Source organism: Lissotriton helveticus, chromosome 4_1 (genome assembly GCF_964261635.1).
Source record: "Lissotriton helveticus chromosome 4_1, aLisHel1.1, whole genome shotgun sequence".
In the NCBI taxonomy this organism is placed as follows: domain Eukaryota; kingdom Metazoa; phylum Chordata; class Amphibia; order Caudata; family Salamandridae; genus Lissotriton; species Lissotriton helveticus.
The window spans coordinates 1,823,255,500-1,823,273,684 of NC_136063.1; the positions used below are offsets into that span (position 1 = coordinate 1,823,255,500).

Consider the following 18,185-nt stretch of genomic DNA (forward strand, 5'->3'; position numbering starts at 1 on the left):
TTCTGGATAGTGGAGCATCTCTCAACTATATTTTAGTTGCAGAATACAAGAAAATGAGTCCACCACCACACTTGCATAAAGCCAACCTGCGGGTGTCAAAGAAACCTCTTCCATGTTTAGGACAACTCCCGACTAATCTCACGTACAAGGACAGAACGATTCCAGCTCACATTCATGTCATTGGTGGTCCTGAAGCGGATTGTCTTCTTAGCTTGCCCACGGCGGAACGACTTCGACTAGTAGACATTTTGTATAAAGTCGATGATGAACCGGACATAGTTCACAAGTTTTTGAAATTATTCACCGGACTTGGAAAGATGGCTCACTGCCAAGTTTGATTGCACATATACGAATGAGTGACTCCTATAGCACAAAATCACAGGAAAATTCCATTTCACCTTCAACAGTCTGTAGAGGAGGATTGCAGGATCTTCTCCAGGCTGACATGATTGAGAGAACGTCAGGACCCACGCCCTGGGTCTCTCCAGTGGTCGTTGTGCCTAAGAAAGGCTCACCTGGCAAAGTGCACCTCTGTGTAGATATGAGGGCACCCAATACCGCCATTGAAAGAGAAAGACATCCGGGGCCTCATATTAGCGACATAATTGCGTCATTCAATGGTGAGCAAATATTTTCCAAACTAGACCTTAACAAGGGATATCACCAATTGGAACTTCACGAAAAAACAAGATATATTACAACATTCTCAACTCATCAAGGCCTGTTCAGATACAAAAGACTGAGATTTTTCAGGAGGCCAACAGAAAGGTCACATTCCCAACACTCTAAACTACAGTGATGACATCGTGGTCTTTAGAGCAACAATGCAAGAACATGACACAGCGCTGGACCGAGTCTGTCATGCTCTATTGTAGGCCAATCTCACTTTAAATAAAGACAAAGGTGAAATCCACAAATCCACATTTAAAATTCTTCGGACACATCAACTCAGGCGTGGAAATGAAACCAGATCCAGAAAAGATTGCCACTCTGAATGACACCCCCAGGCCGCGAGACGCGGGGATGTACTTTCCTTCCTAGGCATGGCAAGCTACTGTGCATGCTATATCAAGGACTATGCCACTATCAGCTACCCCCTGAGAAAGCTGACCAAACAAGGACTCCCATTTCAGTCGACCACGAGATGTGATCAAGCTTTTCATGAAAACAAAACTGCGGTTGAATCTGCCAACAATCTTGCATATTTAAATCCGAGAAAAAAACTGAAATCACCGTGGATGCGAGTCCCGTAGGACTGGGAGCAATATTAGCTCAATACGACAGAGTGATCAACGGTATATTGTAGCATATGCCAGTCGGAGCCTCACGGACACAGAGAGAGCCTACTCCCAGCCTGAAAAGGAAAGCCTGGCGGTTTCCTGGGCCTGCGAGCATTTTTACATTTTCATTTACGGGAAACACTTCACACTTATCACAGATCACCAGGCCCTGATAACTATCTTTGGAAATCCCCGAGCCAAAATGCCACCCAGAATAGAGGGCTGGGGCACCCGCCTTCAAGAATACACTTATACTATCATCCACAAGCTGGGAAAAGCTGCAAACCCTGCAGATTATATGTCCCGACATCCCAAGGCAACGTCCAATCCATCATTAGCTGAGGAATACATCCATTTTGTAGTGGCTCAAGCCAAATCACTCGCAGTTCCCTTGGAGGCCATCCTTGAGGCTACCAATGAAGATGTCACACTACAAAATGTAAAACATCGCATTCGGACAAACAGTTGGAGGCATTTGGAAGAATCCGGACAGAGTGAACAGATTGACAATCAGGAACTGTCCTCTTTCAGACATGTGAAAGAGGAACTGTCCATCACCTCAGATGGTCTTGTTCTAAGGGACAAGCGGATAATCATCCCAAAACAGTAACGCCAAGGAGTCATCCACCTAGCGCATGAAGGGCACAGAGGTATTGTAGCCACAAAGAGAGCGCTGCGGGGACGGGTCTGGTTCCCTATGCTGGATCAGATGGTGGAACTTCCACTGAAAGATTGCCCACAATGGCAGCTAGTAAGTCGAGAGGATCCCCCTGCGCCGCTTCAAATGTCTGAACTGCCGATGGCATTTGGCATCATGTCGCTATGGACTTCTTTGGACCGCTACAATCCGGCAAGTATGTCCTGGTCATAATGGATGAATACTCATGCTTCCCTATTGTGCACCTCATAACGTCAACCAAAGCCGCCACCGCTTTAGCGGTACTTGATGAGGTGTTCGCAGCATGGGTATACCGAAGGTAGTGAAAACAGATAATGGCCCACGATTCAATGGACAAGACTTCGCTGAATTTGCCAAGCACCTCAGTTTCAGACACCGGAAGATCACTCCTTTGTGGCCCCAGGCCAATGGAATGGTGGAAAGATTTACGGCCACTGTTAGACCTGGCACCTTGGCGTGAGTCTCCCTTCCACTTTTTGCTGATGTGCCTCAGATGTTTTTGCTGGTGTTCGATGCTCAGGGCACTGCGCCACGGCCAATCCGTGCCACAGTGCAAATGCTCCCAATGTAAAGTGTATATGTAATTGATTTCCACGATTGGCTTATTTGGTTTACTGTCAGTCCCCAGTAACGTGCACGAGGAGTGCCGGGGCTTGTAGATACAAATGCCGCTAGTGGGCTTGCAGCGCTGGTTGCGCCACCCACAGAAGCGGCTTCGTAACAGGTGTCTCGGGTCCGCCATTGCAGACCCCGCGTACAGTCCCGTACTGTCACACTGACTGCGCAAGTTCCCACACTTGCCAGTCCCTAAAACCTTCCCTAACCTTCATATCAGTCACCCCTATGATAGGCCTACGGACAGGGTGCATTGTAAGTGTAAGGTAGGACAAGCCTAGAATGTGGCATGTCCTAGTAGTGAATTACCGCCCTTTTCGTTCTTCACTATTGAAGGGCTATCTGTTCTCTTAGGCCAGATGAGCTGTCGGAACTATTACACGCTATAGTCCCGGCAGGCTCAGGGAACACGGTAGCACGTCAAGTTTAGTATGCCTGAATAATAAAATACTTCCTTTAGTAAGGTTTATTTTAATATCCTGTGTTTGCAAATGCTACTTTTAGAAAGTTAGCCTTTGCTCGCCTAACTATTTAGCCCGCCTCTGCCAGGATGTGTATCTGCTGTCTGGTCTGTGTGAGTGACAGGGCTGGGAGATTCCCGGGGACAGTCTGGGCACCCAGGTGGTGAATAGGGTGCTTACATCAGGATGGGTGGGCGGAGTAGTCCTTGACTCTGAGTAGGGTTGTGCTCCCCCACCACAATGGTGGCTCCACCTCCTGCGGAGCGTCTGATGTCTCTGCCCTGCACTCTGAAAGAAGACGGCAGCTTCCTGTCAAGAGAGTACTCCAAAACCGGGTTGAACTAGGCTCAGGCCCCCTGGCCTGCAAAGACAAAAGAATCTCAGTATAAATATAGGAGCTCCGCTCCTTACAAACCAGATCCAGTTCTGACCACGACGAACCTCTGCCTGACTAGAAGGACCAAGAGAAGCTGAAGGACGGAAACCAGTCTGAATCTTGTAAGACTGGCCTGCAGTGGTGCCTTGCTGAGAACGGAGAGGAAAAGACCAGAGAAGACTTTGTAGACTTGTGCCTGAAACGATCTCCAAGGGCTTGATCGAGAGCTTGCCCCCTGAACGGAACCCCAGGACCATTGGGTTCTATCTGCATGTGCCCGTCTGCTGTTGGGCCTTAGTTCTTATTCCCTCGCCAGAGTTGTGACTCGGGTGCCTTCGTCCCCTCCCAGGTCGTGACAGCTTGGAGCCTGGTCGCCCCGCCGTAGAGAGCCCCGCTCATCCCTGAGTCGCTCTCCGCTTCAGTGCCGGGCCGCCTGCTCTCCTGTCACCTCGCCGCTAACGGGGCGCGTTGTGCACCTCTCATCTTCTCCCGCCGGAATCTGCACGGAGCGCATTCCATAGCCTCGGACTGTCCGTACGTCGTAACGTACCCGACTGTCTCGCTTTGCCCTCCTGCATACCAAGACCCGTGCCGCACCTCAAGAAAGGCCTCCCCGTACCGTGGTACCGGAAGCCTGGTGTTGCACCCGTCTGCCATAGAACGTGATGCCCCTCACAGATCCACGAGTACGACCCGGCGTGCTAGTAGTACGTCCCGCAGGCTTAAACGGCACCTCGCCCCGTGAGCTGCATCGACCCTGGATCGCCACAACCCTCCACAGTCCTGCTCCCCCGCCTCGCACCTCGAGGGGGCCCGAGCCGGAGAGATCCTCTGGAGAACCGTTGGCCTCGTCCTGAGTCCGCCCTCACCAGTAGCCACGCCTGAAACGCCTCGGACTTCCACAAGCAAGGTACACGTGAACTCCATCTCGAGTTCATATCGGATCCAGGGTCCGCAACGTTCTTATTTCCCTGTCATCGTATCTTGCCGAATTACGAACATTGAAAGACTAAGCTTGCCTATTATAATCTGGTGGCCCCCAATCGTAAACGTTATTTGGTCTTGTGATAATCCTGCTTGAATCTATCTTTTATATGAAGTATACGTATTTTTGATACAACTACACGACTGGTGTCCATTTGTGGCGGGTCAGTGGGTTTACTGTGTGTGATCATAAATGCTTAACTTACTATCGCCCTGAGGATTAGCCTTGTCTGCTCGTGCCACACTACCTAGAGGGTGAGCAGGGGTTATTCGAAGGAGTAGTTCCCTTGCCCTGACGTGGAGCTGAGGGTCCCTGCTTGTCACAAGTACGTACCTGTGCCAACCAGAGACCTCCGGTTCCAACAGCCACTCTAAAGAAGACCATCCACCAGGCAGAACTTTCAAAGTGTGATGTGCAAGTGGCTCTAAATGAAGTATTACGCGCCTGTCGAACCACTCCGCATACTACCACAGGCAAATGTCCGGCAACCTTAATGTTGGGTCGCACTGTGTGCACCAGAATACCAATTTGAGAAGATGCAGCTAGTGGTTTGTCTCACGACTCTGAACACGAAGAATGAGCAGCCCAGACAAACTGAAAAAGGAGAAAATGAAGGAAAATGCAGACCGACGTAGAAAAGCTGCACAGCCATCCATTCATGAACGCTCCCTTGAATAAGGATAGTGTCTGCATGATTTGTGCCTGCGCAGCGACACTACAGCCCTCTGTGCCCACACTAAAATGAGAGATAAAAAAAAGTTGTCTGAAGAAATTTCCGTATTGTTTGGGAAAGTCACAAATTCTGGAACAATGAACTGAAAGTACAATGGGAAAACATAACACTGTCTGGTAAATGTAACCAACTGTAGACTAGGTTTCCCCTTTCTTTATACCTGACAATATTTTATAATGGACTGAGGGTATCTTGGTAGGAATTTTCTAACACATTCTGGGGCATATTAACAAAAGAAGTGACGGAATGCGGCGTTAGCCTTGTTGGCTTAATGCCGCGCTCCGCTACCTCTGAAATGCAGGGTTGCACCGTATTTACACGAATACAGTGTAGCCATGTGTTTCTTCCTGCGTGGTGTTAAATTTAGCTACCTAGCGCCAATGCAGGCACCCTTGCACCATAGTGCAAAGGTGCCTGTGTTGAGGGAAAGGATTGTTTATGTGCAGGAAGGTGTCCCTTCTTGCACATAAACAATCTGAAATGGGAATTTGAAACTTCTATGGGTCATATGTACGACGAAGTGGCTGAGCCTCCTGGGCTTAACGACACGCTCCACCACTTCGGAAACGCAAGGCTGCACCATATTTACAAGGATGTAGTGCAGCCTTGTGTTTTCCCCTGCGATGACGCTAAGTTTCACAACGTAGCGCCAATGCAGGCACCCTTGCACCAGAGTGCAAGGGTGTCTGTGTGGTGGGTAGGATTGGTTATGAGTAGGAAGGTATCCCTTCCTGTACATAACCAATCCTTAAATGCCATTTTGTAACTTTCATGTGTGCTGCTTCATGCAGCACACATGAAAGTTACAAAATGGCATTTAAAAAAAAGGCTGGTTTATGTACAGGAAGGGTCACCTTCCTGTACATAAACAAACCATGGCATTTTGCTTTTTCCATGGGTGCTGCACAAGGTAGTACTCATGGAAAAATGAGGAGAAATAATGCATTAAGACCAGGGGCTTCCTGGTCTTAAAGTTGACGCTGCCTCCTATGTACGCCACCCTTGTACAAAGGGGGCAGCGTCAAATACAATGGGTATTGCGGTGGAACGCCACCACAACACCCACTGCACGCCCCTTTCAGGCTAAACCTAGCGTGAAAGGGTGCCTTGTGTACAAGGCAGAGTTAAGGCGCGTTCAGCCACATTAAGTGGCTTAACGCTGCCTTGTACATAAGGGAAGGCCACAAAAAGTGACGTTCCTGTGGCAATAGAGGCTTGTACATATGCCCCTATGTGTGCTGCTTTGTGCAGCACACATAGAAGTTGCAATTCGTCATTTTTAAAAGTAAATTAGTTTTGCGGCATGCTTATGCTAACTTAAACATCTGTAAATAAACTTTAATCTTTATTGATAAATCTGCGATCACAATGTCAAACAAATATGGACAGTTATTGAAAAACATTGTTGTAGGTTAATCCTATGTTGAGGAACCAAATTACGCACACCTCTGCTTTACTGCCCTGCGTAGGGTCTGTCCTTTTCTCCAGGGGGCTCACCAGTACACTTGTACAGAAAACAGTATTTTACTCATCCTACTGAAAAATGCATTTTTCCTCAAGTGCAATTTGCAAACTTGGGACCTTCCAAGCACAGACTCCCCAGGCTGGTAGAGCGAGGTCTGTGGAAGGAAATGGGTGTAGGAATGTATACAAATGCTTGGTGTGTAAAGAATATTCTCTACATGCTCACACTTCCTATTTGTAATGTAAAACTTTAGGGTGATGCTGCGAGGTCCGGATCCTGGATCTGAACTGAAAGAGGGCGAACACTTGATCCGGTACATCGCTCACGACCGAGCCCAAAACAGAGGCAGCTGCAAGTTCATTGTGCGCGTGCAAGGTAAGCAAGCACTGGGCACGCGGCCTTCACAGGCAGCATGGTCCGGCCCGTCACCATGAGAACCTCGGGTTACGGAAGCTGCAAGAAATGATATGTTATTATCCTTCAAATAGAACAGACGCAAGGTTATCATTAGAGTTCCATTCATGCCGTTCGTTGTCCTTTGTTTGAGAGCAGCTAATTCATGTTACCAAGACCAGAAGCGCGGCAATGACGTTATGTGAATATGTGTATGTTGAGTAAGTAGCATTTTTAGATCTGGCGTTAGCCAAGACCGTTTTGATTTTTAGTAAATATGTTTATAAAGATATATGAAATAGACTTACTGTCGTGTTCTGCGATGTGCGTCAAACACTTCACGTCACGACACTTACTTATTAGGGCTTTCAGACAGTCTTCTTCATCCATTCGTCTGATGTTGTATCATTCGCACTTTTTTTCCACCTATTACAAAATACAGCAGTGGTGTAACTCAAAATAAAGTCCCCCCATTATGTGAAGAATCTGAGTCTCCAAAATCTGATCGAAAATTATTAGTCCTGGGTTGAATGGGGGCCCCATGAAGGGTTGGGAACGCATCCCCCTTCCCGTGTCCCATGCTGCAGGGGTCTAAGGGCATGTGCTATGGTCCGACAACCACCCAAAAAGGCACCTCAGTGCTAAGAAACAGTGAAACCGAAAGAAAGTCTGTTCCATCGAGAAATAAACACTCAAGGTTGAATGAAAAGCCAGGTTTTAAGAAGCTTTCCGAAAGATGCAAGGTTAGCTTCTTTGATGTGAATGGAAGAATGTTTCATGCTTTCGGCCCAAGGACCAATGGGGTTATGTTTACAGGGCTAACCCTGCCCACTTAGGACATTTTAAAGATGTCCAAAGTCTTCGGCCACTCTGTACTTGAGCTCTGAGGGTTCGGTGTGTGGGGGTGGGGAGGGGGAGTGTACAATGCAAATCCTGATTACCCTTCAACATCTAACACTAAAATCCACTTTTAGTCAGGCCCTGTACCCACAACAAGTTTAGAGACAGACGTCTGGTAAAATCAAAACTGAGCTTTCAGCAACCAGGCAGTGGATACACAAAGTGTTTTGACAATTTGTTTACCACCTTTGAAGTGCACCTCAGATGTAAACCCAGCAGACCTGTCAAACAGGCTGTGACACTGTAATGTGTAAAAGAGTCCCACTGTGATTGTAGCCTGACTTGCTGCCAGGACAAAATAAGGACTCTGCTAAAATATGGATGTGACAGGGGAAGCCTCTTTGAAGTACATCTCAAATGTCATATAAAAAAACTCAGCGATACACTCACCCCCAGTCAACTGATCTGGGTTTAATCCATCACCATTCTTTAGCTCACTCTGTCATCCCAGTTCAGACATGGCCATATGCAAATCAGTTTGACCCTGTGCCTCATGGGATCAGTCCAGCCCGAACTGCCAAGCCATGTCTTCCCTGGACCGGAAACAAGCATTCTGGGACCGGTTTCGGATTCATAATCCTCATCAGCCAGGCTATCTTGAATCCAGTGGCAAACTGAGCAAGGGACAAACAATGGATTTAGGCCCAGATCTCTGTACTGGGGTGAATGTATGACATTGTTCTGCATTCTGTCCATCAATTGTTTTTGCATTTGTCACCCCGAGTGGGATGGGTGTGCTCAGACGTCTTCCCTGGAACGGAATCAAGCATCCTAGGACCGGTTTCTGGCTATCAGCCGTCCTCAGCCAGGATAGCTTGACTCCAGTGGTGTGGAGAGCACGGGACTCACGTCTGAGCATACCCTTCCCACTCGGGGTGACAAAGGCAAAAACAACAGTTGATGGACAGAATGCAGAACAATGTAATACATTCACCCCAGTACAGAGATCTGGGCCCAAATCCATCGTTTTTTTGCTCACCACACCAACCCAGTTCAGACATGGCCATATGCAAATCAGCCATGACCCTGTGCCTCATGGGAACAGTCCAGCCCGAAATGCCAAGCCACGTCTTCCCTGGAATGGAATCAAGCATCCTAGGACCGGTTTCTGGCTCTCAGCCATCATCAGCTAGGATAGCTTGACTCCAGTGGTGTGGAGAGCATGGGACTCACGTCTGAGCATACCCGTCCCACTCGGGGTGCCTAATGCAAAAACAACAGTTGATGGACAGAATGCAGAACAATGCTCCGTCAACTGTTGTTTTTGCATATAAAAAACTCCAGCAGACCTGTAAAGCAGTATGACACATTCAAATAATACTTGAGCATACTCTTATGTCAAAGAGAATGCTCATAGCCCCACCCCGATGATCACTCTAAACCAGTTCTGGGGCAACTCCCCTTTCCACTGGGGTTGGTGCCTGGCTGAGTAAAAGGACAAAACGGGAGGAAGGCCCAAGTGTGAGCTACATATTCCTGTAACAGGGGAGGTCCCTTTGAAGTGCACCAGGGATCTGGGCACAGCCCCCAGGCCATCCTGTGAAGGGGAGGATAGCTCTGCTCGACACCCAGTGCCCATTTCCCTGTCCGTGGAGCAGTTCACACATCACCACAGGGGAGCTATCAAACTGTCAGGTGTTAGCTGAATACTTGCAAAAATGTTTCCTGAAGCTTTAGGCAGCCAAAAGGTAACCAACGTATCTTTTATGTAATAGTTAGACAAAATTTGACTTTATCATGAAATTGGATTTGGTCGAACTATTAAAGAGCCCTTGAAATATTTCTCTTGCTTTTTCCTAGACGGGATAGCTTTTATTAAACTTAAAATTGTTTCCAGTGCTTCCCTATAAAACAGCCAATCGTTCTACAGTTAGAATAGCTTTTCAATGCTAGTCACTGTAAGGATATGTTTTTCATTAACCTTTAGATTTCTTACTTTAGATTATCATTCACCTTGCCTTAATGGACAGGAAAGGCTTACTTACAGGTGGCTTACATTTATTTATTTTAGGTCTGTCAAAAGGGGTTATTTTGGCAGGTTGAATTTGCATTTAAACCTGCACAGCTATGCTGCCGGTGGCAGGTTTGAAGTGATGTTTGCATTGTCACTGCCGTTGGTGGCACAATGAGCACTGCAGCACACTGGTGACATTTATCTTACAGGCCTAGGCTACACTGTGGGTGCCATATGCTAGGAATTTACAGTTAAGTTAAATATGCCAATAAGGAGTATACCACTTTTACCATGTTGAAAGGAGGAACAAATGCCATTTACCAGTGGTGAGCAAGATTAAAGGGCCCAGAGTCCTATAGCCAGCAAAAAACAGGGGTCAGCAAAAAGCTAAAAAAAATTGGGAGTGACCCTGCAGAAAGGGCACATTTTCTACACACAACATTTACATTTGTTTTTAAGTTCAGTTTCTGTTTGTGGCAGATTTTAAATTCAGTCTTCTTTCCCACCAAAGGTGCTGAAGTTCCAGTCCCACATGCTCAGTAAAGATAGACTCTACTACTGAAAACTTCAAGAGCACTTTGAACTCTGGCATTCTGCCTCTATGCCTCCATGAACACGTCTCCTTATTCCTTTTAGACACTTATTTCCCCTGCACAGCCCACGCTTCTACTACATCGCTCAGTTCCAATCCACTCTCACACTTCTGTCTATAATTTACATTAATATCCCACAATCATACTGATATGTATACTGGTTTCTCATTGGTATCTGTGTTACTGTGTCATCATCACCGTCCCATGCCAAGTTTGATGAGTAAACCTTATGCAGTGAAATCAATTTATTGTTATACTCATGCCCATGACGCAGAGGTTATTTATTAACTAAAGGTTTCTTCTTCCAGAAAGTGATAGTACATGGGTGTATTTGCAATTGATTCTTTTTCTCCTTACTAGAGGTGCAGCTACATAGTATGTAGATGGTCATTGGGTCAAATTTCTCCCTTGTTAGACTTACTCTAGGCCATTATTACAATCGCTCTTAGTACAGGTGTGTGCCTCTTTGGTAAATAGTTAGTCTGGTTCTGCCTTAGAGGTTATATGGCAGTGGTAATAACACCCGCATAATTCTTCGCTGGGTGGACTATTGTCCAACTGAAGATTTACTACTTCACTGTTGCAACCGAGAGTTTCCCATTGGAGTAGGTCCAACATGGGCCTCAGGAGGCCAAGGAGGCAGCAAGGAGATGGGGCAAGAAACAGGCTCAAAGGGAGGCACAAAAAGGGCAGCAGGCAAAGAGAATCAGGACCCCCAAATGGCACAACAGGGTGAGGGGGAATCACCAGAGGAGGCTGCACAAGGGGGGCCAGCAAAGCAAGCGAAGGCGGGGCCACAGGGAAGGGTATAGACCCGAAAGGGAAACCGGCCAGTGCTTACCTGCGCCCTTCCCTGAGCAATCCTCCCTCAACCACAAACTCCTGGGGTTGGCCAATCTCATCCCGCTAGCTGTGAAAGAAAGGATATAGAGGAAGGAGTTTATAGACATCTTCTCCCTGCTAGAGGTATGCCAGGCAGGCTTAGACCTGACAGTACAGGACAAAAAGGACGATGATAGGAGGGAGAGGCGCAAGTCCAGGGTAGATAGAACAATTTCATGGCACAGAAGCTGTATATCTCACGAGAAAGATCTGTATATCTCAGGAGAAGGGTCTAGCACTATGAGCCAAAATGTGCGTTGAGGACCTCAGGTCATGCTCTAATGCTTATTCCGAAATGTGCCCATTTCCAGACCGGCGGTCGCTCCTTTCAAGTACATGCTGCCCATGCATGGAACCGTCTGCCTCTTTATCTTAGGCAAGCCCAGGATCTGCTCTCCTTTAGGAGACAGTTAAAAACCTGGCTGTTTCAGCAATAGTCCTCCATGGGTAGACTGGCCTCTGGGCCGTGGTTGCCTATTATCTCATAGTCCTTAGCTTCGGGACACTCTGTGAAGTAGCCGTGCGCTTTATAAATACCTATTTTTATTTCATTTCTTTTGAATTGAGAATTGGTTAAAATCATTCAGGACCCTGGCCTGCGTTTTTGTGGAGAAATTCCCCCTGGGCACGGCGGCACACATTTTGTACTAGCAGAAGGTGCATGAGGCTCAGTTGAAATATCAGGGGTAGGCATGGTTGAAATACGGCAAGGGTTTCAGGGAGAAGATGCAAACCTGGCTAGTGATTGAATGGGACTGGCAGGACATGGAGGGTTTCGCAACACACATGGTGGCAGCCAGGGAAGGCCTCAGTTCCAGGGATAGCAATTTTCGCCCCTATGGGAATATGGGCAAATATGAAGGCCAATGGTTTAAGGGCAAGAGCCAGGGAACTACCAAATCGGGGAAACCATGCTGGAAATTTAACAAAGATGATTGTAAATGGGGGGCAGGATGCAGGTTCAAACATGCATGTGGGGCTTGCAGGAGAAACCACTCCGCGGTCCCCTGCAAGCAAGACCAGGGAACAGGAGCGGGCAAAGAAAGACCCGGCACCAAAAAGTAGTGAGCAGGCCCCCGCAGACGGGGAGCCAGGGGTGAACGGCACCGGGCAGCTGCTACCAATCCCGATAAAAACCAGCAGGCTGGTCAGTATCCTAAGGCAGCAGACAGACAAAAGTTGGCAGAAGGTTTCACACAAGGTTTCACAGTACCCTACAAAGGTCCCAAGGGGGCACTGGAGAGCCATAACGTGAAATCGGTATGGGAAAACCCAGACATAGCATGGGACAGGGTAGGTAAGGAGATCCAACTGGGGCGTGTGGCCGGCCCTTTCAACTCCACCCCGCTGGAGAACTTGATGGTTTCCCCACTATGAGTGGTACCCACGAAGGAGGAAGGGAAATTCAGGCCGATACACCACCTGTCTCAACCTCAAGGGCAGTCCGTCAACGACTGGCTGGAGCAGGATGATTGCTCAGTGGCCTATGCACCAGTAGACAACACAGTAGACCTGATACAGCAGGAAGGGCGGGGAGCCCTACTAGCCAAATAAGACATTGAGTCAGCGTTTCGACTCCTGCCGGTCCACCCAGACAGCTACCATTTGCTAGGTTTTCAGCTAGATGGAAATTATTACTATGAGAAATGCTTGCCAATGGGGTTCTCAATATCTTTTGCATTTAACAGTTTCCTAGAGAGGGAAGTAGGGAGACAGGCCCCGTGAGGGGGTCGGGTCCATTACTTAGATGATTTCCTGTTTGTCGGCGGGGGAAGCACAGGCGATTGCGCCCACCTCCTGCAGAGTTTCACAGCACTGGCACAGGAACTAGGGATATCGATTGCACAAGACAAGACTGAGGGCCTGACCACAAAACTGTCCTTCCTAGAGATTGAACTAGACACGGTTGCAGGGACATGCAGATTACCACCCGACAAGGTAGCGGAGCTCAAAGAGATCATGGGTAGGCTGAAGCTACAAAGGAAGGCCACGCTAGGCGAGGTGCAGCAGTTGCTGGGGAAACTGAACTACGCCACCAGGGTGATCCCAGCAAGGTGGGCATTCACAAGAAGGCTGGCATAGCTGACCAGGAGATTGATGCAAAAACACCACAGGTTCCGCTTAACGCAAGGGGTAAAGGCAGATCTAGAACAGTGGGTATCCTTTTGACCGAGTTCGACGACACCCTAGTGTGGCGCGAGCCACGGGTACCAGCGAGTCAGCTCGAGCACGGGCGCTGCTGGGGGCGTCAGTTTTGGGGCCATCCTAGGGACGGCATTGGCGGCAGGGTCATGGCCAGAAGCCTGGAAACAAGCAGTGGCCACAGCGAACATTTTGCTGCTGGAGCTATTCCCCATAGTAGTGGCTTTACACATCTGGGCAGAGCAGCTAGCAAATAGGCAGATAACTCTGTGGTCTGACAACCAGATAGTAGTGCAGGCAATCAACACGGGAAAGGCAACATGCACGTCGGCCTGGTACTAAGATTGGTACAATGCCAACTGAGGGCAACTATAACGCTTAGGGCATGACATGTCCAGGGAATAGACAACTCAGTTGGGGATGCCATTTCTCATTTTTAGTGGGCAAGTTTCCGAGACCTCGCTCCGAATGCAGACCAAGGGATTACCCTGGTGCCGGAGGAAGTATGGTCATGTGTAGAGCTGGTTTAGAAGTGATGCTGGAACATACACTGGCCTCAGAGACAATGCACCATTACAGTAAGTGCTGGGCGACATTTTTTGCAGCTACTGGGCTAACAAATGATCAGCCGGTGGGGTAGAGCGAGGTCCTGGGTTTCATAGATTGGTCTTTCAGAGCGGGTAAGACAAAATCTTGGGCCCAGACCCATCTGATCACAGTGGTGTACTACACAAAGATGGTGTCAGGGCAGGACCCTACCAGGAGTTTTCAATGCAGGATGGCATTGAAAGGGTGGAGCAGAATGCAGAAGGCAAGTCAGGATGCAAGAAGGTCCATTCATTTCCAAGTACTACAGAAAATGTTAGGGCCCCTTGGGGAGTTATTCTTATCAGAGAACAAAGCCATGCTTGTCAGGGCAATTTTCGCACTAGCTTTCTTTGGGGCATACAGAATGAGAAAACTGGTGGCTCCAGCGGCAAGGGACGCAGGAATGGCATGCATACGCTGAACGGACGTTATTTTCGGGGAAGGCCACATGGACATCCTGCTGCGGAGGTCTAAGACAGACCAAGCGGGCAAAGGGAGGTGGACCAGACTGCATTGCATAAGGGAGAAATCATGCTGCGCGGTATATCTGCTACGGAGATACATGGCAACTGAGGAAACTAGAGAAGGGCCGCTGTTCAGACATGAGGAGGGGACATTCCTTAGCCGTTTCCAATTCATAGCTGTGAGGAGGAAGGCCCTGGGGGTGGCTGTACTCCCACCCAGGGCATTCGGGTCCCATTCCAGGATCGGGGCCGCGACCACGGAGGCGGGGCCAAATCAAGGGCGTTGGGCATCGGGCGCGTTTAAACGGTACATAGGCCCCACCGCATATTGAGCAGGGATTTTCTCCCCCCTCCTCCCCCTGTATAGGTCTGACCACGCAGCACAGAACGGTATGGTTCGTGGGACATTCCTACGTCATGCGGGCACAACAGTGGGCAGCGGCCAGATGCAAATTCGGGGGGATCTGGCTGAGGGACACCGAGGTGGTCTGGATGGGCCGGTCTGGGATGAAATGGGACCAACTGTTACCCGCAGTGCAAGATGCACTAGGGAGAGGTGGCAAGCCGAACGCGGTAATAGTCCACCTGTGAGGTAACGACCTGGCTGCGCTGGGCAGGAGGGCCCTGCTAATGACCATGCAGGTGGACTTGGCGGTTCTGGCAAAACTGGTGCGTCCCGCAGAAATGATCTTATCGGAGATAATAGTGCGGAAGTCCTGGAGGGGGCGATAGACCTGGGGTGGCGGAGAGATCCAGACGCAAGCTAAATATTACTATGTCAAAGATATGTCAATGTCAATGTCAAAGGTTCTTATATAGCGCTTTATCACCGCAAGGTCTCAAGGCACTTGCTTTGGGAACCCGTCCTGGCTTTTTCCCTGTGAGATAACCCGTACTGGGCATCCCCAAGGTGAAAGCCAGGCATCCCCCCGCGGGGGGGCCGTAGTGGAGATTAAGCAAGCTATTGCCCAGAGTTGCAGAGTGTGAACCCGTTATTCGAGTAGGCACGAAGCGAGAATTATCGAGTCCATGGACATTTGGGCTCAAGACCCTGCCGCGACGGGAATTGTATTGTATTGTATTGTATTTATTATTTATAACGCGCAACTGTCACCCTACGGGTATCCTGGCGCCCAAACAGAAAAGTAGTCAGATGGAACAACAATACACTAGCTGTCATGTCATATAAAACAACCGCCGGAACTATTAGATTGAATCAAGGGGATTAAACTTTGGCGAACAGCTATGTTTTCAGGCTCTTCCTGAATACCAACAGGGTGTCAATTTGCCTGATGTTCTGGGGGAGCTCCTTCCACAGCCTAGATGCAGAAGTGCAGAAAGCTCTGCCTCCCATCCTCGATCTCCTGATCCTGGTTTTTGCTGCCAAACCCAGGCTAGAGGAGCGCAGGGACCTGGTAGGCTTATACCAGGTGAGCCTTTCCTGTAAAGGAATAGGTCCCTTGTTGTGCAGGGCTCTGTACACAATACATAGGGACTTGAAAGCGACTCTGCTCCCGATTGGCAGCCAGTGTAGGTCTCTGAGCGCCAACGTAGTGGAAGAACTGCGAGGTCTTTTAAGTGCCATCTTGGCCGCTATAGACCTGACCCTCTGGAGCCCCTGTAAGATGTATAAGGGGGCCCCTAGATATAGAGAGTTACAGTAGTCCAGTCTGGCCAGGATCACACTCCTAACCACTAGCGGTCTAGACTCATCAGGTAGAAGGGGCAAAATCTGTCTGAGCGCTTTCAGCAGTCCAAAGCAGACACTGGTGGTTTTATTGGTCTGCGAGGTCATTTGGAGATCCGCATCAAACAGTACCCCTAGATTGCGCACGGTCTTAACTGATCTCATAGGAATGTTGCTGACTCAGTTTAGCTGACGAGCAGTATACTACCTCCGTCTTCCCCTCGTTAAATTGGAGGGAGTTTATTTTCAGCCACCTGGAGACCCTGCTCATGCAGTTCTGAAAGGTCTCCATGGTCACTGCCTGTCTTCCTTCTAAGGAGAACACCAGTTGGGTGTCGTCGGCGTAATTTATCAAATCTATTCCATAGGATTTAATCATGGGGATCAGAGGCTGCAAATAAAGATTAAAAAGAATAGGGCTGATCGAGGAGCCCTGAGGTACTCCATGACAGACCAGAGACTTGGGAGATGAAAAGGGTGCTAGGGTCACCACCTGTTGTCTGTCTGTCAGGTAGGATTGTATCCACCTAAAGGCCTTGCCCTTCACGCCCAGTTTTTCCAGCCTACTTAGCAGAACTGCATGGCTAACCGTGTCGAATGCGGCCGACATGTCCAACAGCACCAAGACTGAGGAGTTGCCATTGTCGGCTCGCATTCGAAGGGTGCCCAACATGGTTGCCAGTGCAGTTTCTGTTCCGTGGCCTGGGCGGAAGCCGAAGTGGTCCTTGTCCAATAGGCTGTTATCTTCCAGATATCCTGACAGGGACCTACTGACCACCTTTTCCACGATTTTTATCGGGTAGGGCAGGAGGGATATGGGTCTGAAGTGCGCCGGAATAGTAGGGTCCAGCGAAGGCTTTTTAAGCAGGGGGGTAACCACTGCCTGCTTCCATGCTTCCGGCTCTATGCCTTCCTCAAGGGATTGGCGACAGATCTGATGCATCCAGGAAAACAGCTCTGTCCCATATTCCTTCCAGATCCCATGCGGAAGGGGGTCTAAAGGCGACCCTGATGACACATTATGGGCCAAACTAAAAAAGAGCTCCTCTGTAAGAGGGGTGACATTTTCCAATGATGACAGTATTGGTAGAGGTTCCTCTTCTTCTATCTGTGCCACTGCATCTTTGCAGCTAGCCCTTTCCTCCTTCAGCCCCCCCCACAATTTTAGCAATCTTTTCCTCAAAATAGATCGCAATCTCGTCACATAGTTCTTGAGTTGCAACCACCTTATTACTCATACAGGTGGGGTGTGAGAGATCCCTTATGATAGTAAAAGGGTTTTAGTACTGTTAGGTGACTGAAGAATAGTAGTGGCATAAAAGAGTGCCTTAGCTTTGGCAATAGCTCCTTTATATTTTGCCTGATCCGCTTTCAGCAGTTTTTTATCCAGCTCTGAATAGTATCTGCGCCATTTCTTTTCTGCCTGTCGGCGTGCATTGCGTAGGGATTTCAGCTCCTCATTAAACCAGGGAGCTGATGGTTTCCTCTTATTCTTTATATTGGAATTGAACCCTGGTCCCGGGTCTGACCTCTGCTTCAGGGTCTGCCTCCTCTAACCAGTGAGCCACACTTCTCCACTGAAGGGCTAATGGCTGGGGATTCGTAAGGCACAGCTTCATGAATATTAGAGCGTCAGGCTACCACCTCGAGGATGGTGTGCACCTAACAGAGGTGGGGATGGATATGTTCCTGCTAAACATTGTGGGGGTATTAGAGCAGTTGGGTTTATCGTAAGCAAGGGGAGAGAATAGGGGAGCAAGGGGGGAGCTCCCTCCGATCGGGGAGACCGTAGGTAGCGTGGCGGAAGACAACCTAGAAGGATAGGAAAGGAATAGGAATCAATAGAAGTAGATGGAAGGCTCACGCAGTGTCCTTGGGATGCCTCACAGCAGGGACACTGAGGGAGCAAACAGTGGCCAGTAGCCACAGAGAGAGTAGATGGAAGGCTCCTGCAGGGCCCTTGGGATGACTAACGGCAGGGGTACCAA

General features: G+C 48.8%; 1 protein-coding gene across 4 annotated transcripts in view; it reads left to right on the forward strand.

The window, feature by feature from the left end:
• Window positions 1-18,185, forward strand: part of SRPX2 (sushi repeat containing protein X-linked 2) — a 454,362-nt gene that overhangs the window by 303,499 nt on the left and 132,678 nt on the right. For all 4 annotated transcript variants that reach the window (XM_078688454.1, XM_078688455.1, XM_078688457.1 and 1 more), the window contains one exon: window positions 6,848-6,969. In XM_078688454.1, the coding sequence (XP_078544580.1) occupies window positions 6,848-6,969 (122 nt within the window). The remainder of the gene's footprint in view (window positions 1-6,847; window positions 6,970-18,185) is intronic.